Source organism: Marmota flaviventris, chromosome 6 (assembly GCF_047511675.1).
Source record: "Marmota flaviventris isolate mMarFla1 chromosome 6, mMarFla1.hap1, whole genome shotgun sequence".
Lineage (NCBI taxonomy): Eukaryota > Metazoa > Chordata > Mammalia > Rodentia > Sciuridae > Marmota > Marmota flaviventris.
This window is the reverse complement of record NC_092503.1, coordinates 128001699-128011965: the sequence shown is the minus strand read 5'-3', so window position 1 is coordinate 128011965 and position 10267 is coordinate 128001699. Positions and strand designations below refer to the sequence as shown.

Below are 10267 nucleotides of genomic sequence, written 5' to 3'. Positions count from 1 at the left end.
TGGTGTACATTTATTTTAATCATCTTTCTTGAATATGTTAATAGCTTACAGTTTTATTGTATGCAGCTCCGAAGATCTCCCTAGTGTGGGAAACTGCAGTTTTTTTTTTTTTTTCACATTTGGGATTTTTATTTAATTTTCTAGCAGACATTTTACATATCTCCCTCACTCTTTCCTTTAAGTTAATGTGACAATTTTCCATAATGAACTACTTGAACAGAAGCTTCGGTCAAGAATGGAATGAAGTAGCAAAAAACAAAACAAAACAAACCACTGTTGCCTTTAAAAAAACCAACATTTTCACCAATTATATTTAAACAAAAACACACAATGTTTGCGCAATATGTGTTTACAGGGTTTCCCGGGGCTGCTCTCCTCACCGTCATGCTGGGGGCAGAGGGGCAGGCAGCCATGTTTCTCCTGCTGGACGCGGGAGGCTCACACAGCTTCACATTATCTGGAGGCCCTGGATCAAAGATTATAAGGTCTTGAAATCCCAAATTGTCATGGTTCCATGATGCCAGTAGTGCAAAATTTGCGACAATCTTGTTTGTCCACCTCATAAATAGACACTTGAGTGATGCTATTCTGGTGCAGCGTTTCCAAGGCCGTATTGCAGTCCTCGGTGGTGGCCCTCTTGTCCATGTTGCAGAAGCGTTCCATGGCAGACATGTTGCGTTGGATGCTCTGCTTTAGAATGTCCAGCTTGGAGACAAAGGTCAAACAGCCGTGGTCATTGTATTTAAACAGCATCAGGCAGCAGTCATGGTCAGCAGGCACAACGCTATTCTTCGAGACAAATGATACACTCAGGAGTGGCAGGAACTCCGTTTTCAGAGTTGAGACCTGGATATTTTTTGAGGCATCAGCAACAGACATGGTGCTGTCTGGCTGACCCAGGCCAGATAGCTCCCACTGGCAGAGAAGTTGACCCCATGGACCCAGCCGCCAGTGGCACTGCCACCAAACTCTGACATCAACTGACCAAAAGGCATCTTGCTGCTCCAAGGCGCACTGGCTGGCTTTTCATCCACTTCTTTAATGCAGGCAGAAAATACTCTGCATCTGAAGTCGCACGATCCTGCTGCCAGCAAAAGTTGTTGGGATGCCAATCCAAGTTGAGGATCGTGGAGCAGATCAGCTTTTTAATGTGTTTGCTTACCCACCAGTCATTTTCAGACTGGAAGTAGCAAACAGAAATGAGTCGTGCTCCACTTCCCACAGCAAATTTGTTCTCTTGAGGGGACCATTTCACAAAAGTGGCTGCGGGATTGATCCTCAGGATCACCAGGGTCGGCTTCCAGATGCCATCTTTCTGACTCCAGACATAGGCATTGCAGTCTGCCCCACAAATGACGATGTGGTCACTCTTGGGAGTACCTAGACAATACCTGTGATGTGTCCATTGTATTCCTTGAGTTCATGAGCTTTCATCCACTGGCTCCCGGTTCTTCTTATAGATGTGCACTTCATGATTACTAGGGCTCAGGGCAATCTGGGTATGATCCCTGTTCCAAGCATGACAGGTGATTGGCTCTAGTAAAAACTGATGCAGGGACATTATTCTTAGTGTTTTCAGAGGATAGAAAGCTGGGGTCGGGGTGGTCCGGAGGGGCTCAGAGTGGAGAATTCGCAGACTCTGATCAGTCGACAGGAACAGGCTCTGGCGGGCGTGGGCGGAGGGGAAACTGCAGTTCTAAAACATTTTCACTTTGCCTGTATGAATTACTTAAATGGTTGTCTGTATCTTAAATTTTTTATTAATTTTTATTTTCCAATGTTTACATTTTTAATTGTTAGTATGATTTTCTGCTTTCCCTTTGTTCTTTAGAAAAGTCTTAATTGCTTGGGACAAGGAGAAAAATATTTGATCATCTCCCTTAGAAAAGCAATCTCAAAGAGTGTTCATGATTTATATCAAGGGAGGAGCACACTTTCACCTTTAGATAAAATATATTCCTTTCTGCTCAAAAAACGAAGTTAACTAAGGTATATTTCATGTTGGAATGAAAGGAATGTATAAACCCTGGAGACATGAAGGCATCAAGTCCAAATAACTCATTTCTGTTGGTTCCACTTCTGTCAGTATTATTTATTCTAAGATTTTAATATATAACTTTTAGGAGGTTCTGATTTCTTACAATAGGAATGACATTTACACATTGGTAATGAGTAGCTTCCACATGTCAAGGAGATAGTAATCACATTCACTCAGGACTGAGGATAATTTAAGAATGTCATCAGACAACAATTACCATTTCTCTAGTTAGGCCTTTGACCAAATTTTTATGAATTATTTTCCCAAAAGTACAACTACTGAATTACACTATATGCATAAGATGAATATCAAACTTTAATTAATAAAACTCTTTTAAAATTTCATTTAACATCAAAGTCTCTGATTTCTTGTATGCCTTCTCCTATAAATAATATGTCTGCCATTCAGTCTCTGCGCACTTTATGTGGCCTATTTGCAACCTACCCCACTTTTTTGGCACAAATGGGCTGTGGACAAGACAGTTGTTAAAATAAAGTCACCAGTAAGTTTATTATCCAGTAAAGACGCAGTTTTAGCTTCCAAGTTGACACCTTGTTTTGGAATCCTTTGGTGTCACTGTGTGCTGAGGAAAGGCAGAAGGGCAAAAAGGCCAAACTCTGGGGCTAGGGCTGGGGCTCAGCAGTAAAGCACTTGTCTAATATGCTTGGGGCACTTGGTTTGCTCCCCAGCACCACATTAAAATAAACAAAAACTTAAATAAAGGTATTGTGTCATCTGAAGCCAGAATTAGACAGGTAGTCAGTATAGATAGGTAAATCAATTCAGGTCTGATCAAGGGGGCCAATTTTGAGTGAGTCAGGGAAGTTAGAGACTATTCCCTGAGGGATTGAAATGTTAATTCCTTTAGAGTCCTTCCTTCACCTGCCCCTGCTCCAACCTGTTGGTAAGGTAATTGCCTCTCCCTATAGGGAGCTATAAATTTGTTAATTAATGTATCCTGGGCTGCTCCATCCTGCTCTTCCCCCTTCAGCCCACCTGTTTCCCACCTTTTGTCCTCTCCACTGAGCATTCCTAGGCCTAGTCGCCTATGCAGGAAGGAGAAAGATAAGGGGAAGAGAGCAGGAGAACAAAGGAAGCCTAGGACATAAAAAGGGCAGAACACCTCACTTCTTGGGATACCAGGATACCAGCTATGGTCCCCTTCTCCGTCCTAAGAGAAGTCTATATTACCCCTTTTTAAATAAACCCTGCTATATATGTTTGCCTCGACCTGCTTCTCTAATGTTCAAATTTCAACATGTAAGGGTGCAGAACTCATCAACTATAAGTGGAGTTATCATATCTACAACCTAACAAAATAAAATAATAATAATAATAATAATAATAATAATAATAATAATAATAGTAATAGAAGTCAAACTCTGTGGCAAGCTTCTTTCATAAAAGCCTTCATCCCCTTCAGGAGGGAGGGGCCCTCAAGACCTAATCACCTCTCATGTATTTCTCTCTGAATAGACTCACACTGGAAATTAAAACAACAAATGAATTCTGAAAAAAATGCATTAAACAATGAAAACAACATCAAAAGCAGAACGTGAGTACTATAGCTACATTTTTGCACTTTTACTCTTTTGTGATACAAATTTTGAACATCATTTGAACCCCAAACTTAAATATTTAAAGTATATTGGTTGGTGAAGTGGTCAAGTGACTTTTCATTCCAGAAATAAAAAAATATTTTTCTTTTTGATTCTTTGCATCTAAAAAAGACATTCCTGGATGTTCAAATTTATGCATAGAAATATTGCTAGGTTGTAGTTTTCATTAGTACTTTTGTGTTCTCTCTTTTACTAAAGTGATGAGTGCTTATGATATTTAAAAAGAATATTAAGAAACATCTGTATTCTATGCATATTCATATTAAATATATATATATATATATATATATATATATATATATATATATATACACATATATTTAATTCAACATACAAAACACTGTGCACTTATTCACTAAGTAAAAATTATAATGCATTTTTAAGAAAGTGTTGACCTAAAGTAATGATTTTTACTTAAAGGATATAAGAAAATAGATTATTATGAGCTAAATATGTCTGATTCTGGCCTAGGAAAATGTATTCAAATTACCTTGAATCAAAAATTCTGTCATGGAAGAGAATACATGAAATTTAATGGCAATTAAAAAATCATAAACACACCAAGAAACTCATTTGTATGTTTCAGATGTAATAATGAATGGACTGCTAAGCTTAGCAATATATTTCAAGAGCTTTTCCTAATAGTCATGATGACATTAGCTCAGATAACCCCAGATTTGTTTTGTTTGATTCAACCCAGCCTCAGTCAAATAGTCTCCAGGATCAGGATCTTTAAAGCAGAAAAACTCCTTTAGATCCACAGAAACAATAGCATCAATATGAATTGAGATTGACAATTTTTTTTTTGTAGTGCTAGGATTTGAACCTAGGGCTTTGTGTATGCAAGGCAAGCACTCTACCAACTAAGCTATATCCCTAGCCCAAGGTTGATAAATTTTTGAGACTCATGATTGTTTGAAAGCATACTGTGTTTCACACACAAGGCAAACAGACATGTACCAATCTCAGAATGATGAAATATTTCTTAGGTGAACTGATAAGAAGTCCATTGAAAAGGAATGGTTTCCATGCTAATGCTGTGAGGATTACTATGAGATAATTCTTAAATCTTATGATTTATCTTGCTACTACTAAACAAAGTTACTATTTCACTATGTATGGACCAAAATATTATTATTTTTAATATATTACCACAAATAGATTGCCTATACAGGAGCATATTAGCTGAGTATCATTCTTGTTTAAAATATTTATGAAGAATTTGAAAAATAGTACATGATTTCCAAGAAGAACATGTAAAATAGTACATGTTTTACAAGAAGATATTGGATTATGATATCAGAATGGGTTATTAAAGACATCCATATCAACTATAACTTTTAAATAATTTTATTTCATGCCTAATAAATATTACTTGGAACTGAAAATGCGGCTCATCAGTTTGCCTAATGCCCCTTTCACATCCTTATTCCTCAGCGTATAGATGAAGGGATTAAGTGTAGGAGTCATGACTCCATAGAAGAGAGCCATGAACTTAGGCTGGTCCCTTGATATGGAAGAGAGAGGCTGAAGATACATGCTAATGCCTGGGCCATAAAATAAGAAAACTACAATTAGATGAGAGGAACATGTCCCAAAGGCCTTTTTCCTTCCTTCAGAAGATTTGATTTTAAATATGGCATGTCCAATACTAGCATAGGAGGCAAGAATTAAACACAGAGGAACAGCCCCTATTAAAATGCATACCACAGAGAGTGTGAGCTCATTAGCCTCCTTTTCCCCACAGGCAGCCTTTATCAGAACTGGAATCTCACACAACAAGTGATCCAGTTTATTGATGTCACACAGTGGCAACTTTACTGTAACAGAAGCTTCAGAGATTGCATAGATCATTCCAGTCAGCCACACAATGGATACTAATAGGATGTGCTGATTCATGATGAGAGTGTAGTGTAGAGGTCTGCAGATGGCCACATAGCGATCAAAAGACATGAGAGCCAAGAGCAGACATTCTGTGCCCCCCATCATGCTGAAGAAATAAAGCTGAACTATACACCCCAAATAGCTGATGGTCTTCTTAGAAGTTCCCAAGTTAAACAGCATCTGAGGTACAATGCTTGTGGTGTAACACATGTCTAAGAAGGAGAGGTTGGTGAGGAAGAAATACATGGGACTGTGTAGATGGGGGTCTAACTTGGATACCAGAATAATGGTTAAATTTCCCATCATGGCCATCGGGTATGTTATGAGAAGAATAACAAATAGAGGAAGCTGTAGCCAAGGACGGTGTGCAAAGCCTAACAGGATGAACTCCTCTGGGTGGCTTTCATTAATGAGAGTCATTCTCTCCTATTTGCTTCCCCTGTAGTAAGGAAATAGCAAAAATGTTAGATTTATAAAGAATGGAAAAACATCACTATGTGCTGACTATCCACAAATCTAAGATGGAGTGCAAAACTTGTAAGGCCAACGATATGAATGTTCTGGCAACAGATAACCAAATTTCCTTTCTCAGCTAAAAGTTGCACAGACAATAACAAAATCCACTAGCATTTTGAGAAAGCTACATGAGGTAATGAATGTTTTAATTTATGTTGTTTTTTCCTTAGTAGTCAATTGTATTCTGTGAAAGTCTCACTCTTATATAAGATGGGGAATGTTCAGATAGGCCCATAAAAACAAGTTCCTTTTTACTTACCTTATTATGATAAATTTTCACCAATAGAAATAGAATAGTAAAGGATTACACTTGGGTTTTTCAACATTTCAGCAAGATCAAGAAACTGTAGCTTATAAATACATATCTAAGAATTAGATTCAGAACTGTTAATCTTTCTGCTGATGTAGGGTGTCAAAGAGAAATAAACCTTGGTTAGAGAGGCAATAGTTGAAAAATACAGAGAATCATTGATGGGCTTGCAATTTGTATGCTTTTAGAGGCTCTTAGACATTGTTTTCTCACAAGCTGTTCATGTATCCTTATCCCAGATGAATCAGCAAAGAAAGCTCCTGGGGACAGAGCTCTCTATGGAAATGCATGTAATATACAATTAGTTACCACTTGAAGTGAGGTCTAGAGTAAATCTCTTTGTTAATGTTCTGAAATTAATTCATTCGATTTCCAAAGACACAAGATTCTAAATTTAAATTGGTGCAATTAATGCTAAACATATAAATAATATCCTCCAAGTCCAGAGCTTGATTGCATAAATGTTTCTGAAGCATTTAACAAGAATTCTTTGTATAATTTACTTCATTAACTCTCAGAGTATATCTCATAAGATTTAATTATTTGTAATCATAACAATAGAAGACCCTTAAATGAGTTGTATCAATAAAAAGCAAACTTCCCAATGAGTGGGATTCAAGTGATACTTAGAAACTTTTAAATATTGAATGTTTTTACAACAATGAAGAAATAAAGTGGCATGTCTCTCTTTTATTCTCTCTCCCATACATACATACTATAGGATATTAATTTAATATCTAGATAACATTAAGTATAAAACAGCATACACAATTCATGAGTACATCAATTTGAAAAACAAATTCAATTATATCAAATAGGCAACTATAATTCCCATATGAATATATATTTTTCCACATTATTCGTTTGGTGGAGTTTTTCCACTCATTCCTCTCTGCTCCACATCTATTTCACATTCCAATATACAAGTTTTATTCAAAACTGGAAATAAAAATTTTAGTTGTAGGTCTTTTTTTTTTTTTTTTTTTGTCCTGATTCATACATCAGTAGAGTGAGAGCTCCTACTGGACAGGGCAGACCATAGAACTTTTTAACTTGGGTACAATAAATCAGAACAATAAGTAATGCTGATTGGTACATACTATGACACTTCATGTTGCTTATTTTGATGACAATTAAAAATAAGACTCATGTTTATTATGCGGACTCAGGCAGACTGAGATCACTTCCTTCAGGTAAAACTGGTCTGTTTTGGGATTGATCTGATAAGGTTACAGCCTTATTGTGTGACATTTATCTTTTTTTTTCCGACTTTTTAAAAAATATTTATTTATTTAAATATACAGCAACAGTGGAATGCATTACAATCCTTATTACACATATAGAGCACAATTTTTCTTATCTCTGTTTATAAAGTATGTTCATGTCAATTTATGCCATTATACATCTATTCTTTTTTTTGCATTACAATTCTTTTTTTAAAATTTTTTATTGTTGGTTGTTCAAAACATTACATAGTTCTTGATATATCATATTTCACACTTTGATTCAAGTGGGTTATGAACTCCCATTTTTACCCCATATACAGATTGCAGAATCACATCAGTTACACATCCATTGATTTACGTATTGCCAAACTAGTGTCTGTTGTGTTCTGCTGCCTTTCCTATCCTCTACTATCCCCCCTCCCCTCCCCTCCCCTCCCCTCCCCTCTTCTCTCTCTACCCCCTCTACTGTCATTCATTTCTCCCCCTTCTATTATTTTTCCCTTTCCCCTCACTTCCTCTTGTATGTACTTTTGTATAACCCTGAGGGTCTCCTTCCATTTCCATGCAATTTCCCTTCTCTCTCCCTTTCCCTCCCACCTCTCTTCCCTGTTTAATGTTAATCTTCTTCTCATGCTCTTCGTCCCTACTCTGTTCTTAGTTACTCTCCTTATATCAAAGAAGACATTTGGCATTTGTTTTTTAGGGATTGGCTAGCTTCTACAATTCTTAATACACATATATACCACAATTTTTATATCTCTGTTTGTATATAAGGTGTGTTGGCAACAAATTTAAGTCTTCATACATGTATTTTGTAAAATGATGACCATCACATTCCACCATCCTTGCTAATCCCCTTCCCCCTCCCTTTCCCTCCCACCCCTCTTCCCTATCTAGAATTAATCTAATCATCCCATGCTCTCCCTCCCTACCCCACTATGAGTCACTCCCCTTATATCAGAGAAAACATTCGGCATTTGTTTTTTTGGGGATTGGCTAACTTAGCATTATCTTCTCTAATGCCATCCATTTACCTGCAAATTCCACGATTTATTCTTTTTTAGTGCTGAGTAATATTCTATTGTGTATATATGCCACATTTTAAAATCCATTCTTCCATTGGAGGACATCTAGGTTGGCTCCATAGTTTAGCTATTGTGAATTGTGCTGTTCTAAACATTGATGTGGCTGTGTCCCTGTAGTATGCTGTTTTTAAGTCCTTTGGGTATAGTCTGAGAAGAGGAATAGCTGGTTCAAATGGCGGTTCCATTCCCAGATTTCCAAGGAATCTCTATATTGCTTTCCAAATTGGCTGCACCAATTTGCAGTTTCACCAGCAATGTATGAGTGTATCTTTCCCCCCACATCCTCAAAACGGTATCTCCTCTACTTCACCATCTTGGATCCTTTCATCCCATTTATCTTTTTGTATCTGTGAAGAATGTCATTTGTATTTTGTTAGGTATAAAATTAAATATGGAGATACTTTTATGTAGTGTAGGCATTATCTCATTGCTGCCAGAAAAAAAAATACTCTGTATGATTTCAGTCTTCTCAAATTTATTAAGACTTGTTCTGTGGCTGAATATTGGATCTATTCTAAAGGATATTCAATGTACAGTTGAGAAAAAATATATACTTCATTTATAAGTGGAATGTTGTGTATATGTGTTGGTCCATTCATTACAGAGTAAATTTTATATCCTATTTTTAAATTTTTGTTAATTATTTTCTGTCTGGATGAAGCTGATGTGGTGAATTCCCTTGCTGTTATTGTATTTCTGGCTATCTCTCATTTTACACCGGTCTATATTTAGATTATACATTTAGATGCTCTATAATTTGTGGCATATATATTCATAACTGTAAATATCTCCTTGATATACTCACATCCTTATCATTATTTTATGACCTTCTTTATTTCTTGTTATAATTTTTGAGTTTAAGTTTATATTGTCTGCTATAGGTATAGCTATGCCTCTCTCTTTTGGTTTGTATTTGTATGAACTATTTTTCCATGCTTTCAGTTTCAGTCATTGTCTACAGGTTAAGTCTTGGGCAGAGGGAGGTCTTGTATTTTTTTTTTTTTTAATCATTCACTCACCATGTATCTTTTGTTGGGGAATTTAATATATGTATATTATAGGTAATTGAGATGCGGAAACTTTGTACTGTTACTTTTGAAATTGTTTTCTAGTTGTTTAATAGAACCTTTCTTCTATACTGTTTTACTCTATGTTCAAGTGATTTTTCTCTCCAAGAACATTTTCATTTCTTTCAGTTATTTGCATACATTACTCATGCTTAGTTGGTTGTTCTTTTTTCTCTACTGATCTTTATTCTATTTATTTATAGTTTCTTTAAAGAAATTGTTACATTATGGATATACATAAAGGTGAAATTCACTGTGGAATATATATATATATATATATATATATATATATATATAATCTTTATATATATAAATTATATATTATATAATATATAATCTTCTTGATATACTCCTTGATTATATATATGTGTATACATATATACTCTCCTTGATATACTCACAACCTTATTATATATATATATATATAATTTTTGGTCAGATTCATTCCACTGTTCTTCTCTTTTCCCATCATTACTCCCTCCCCCTCTGTCCCTTTCCTGTATTCTACTGATCTTTCTTCTA

General features: G+C 35.9%; 1 protein-coding gene and 1 pseudogene across 1 annotated transcript; both read right to left on the bottom strand.

Annotated features, from left to right (window-relative positions):
• Window positions 1–448: 448 nt before the first annotated feature.
• Window positions 449–1621, bottom strand: LOC114080205 (actin-related protein 2/3 complex subunit 1A pseudogene; annotated as a pseudogene).
• Window positions 1622–5028: 3407 nt separating this feature from the next.
• LOC114080215 (olfactory receptor 2B6-like) lies at window positions 5029–5961 on the bottom strand. Its single transcript, XM_027921798.2, has one exon. It carries the CDS (start codon window positions 5959–5961, stop codon window positions 5029–5031), a length of 933 nt encoding a protein of 310 aa, XP_027777599.1.
• Window positions 5962–10267: the final 4306 nt, after the last annotated feature.

What these genes read in the sequence shown, in the direction of transcription:
- LOC114080215 (XM_027921798.2), bottom strand. Translation starts at nt 5,961, where the DNA reads ATGACTCTCATTAATGAAAGCCACCCAGAGGAGTTCATCCTGTTAGGC.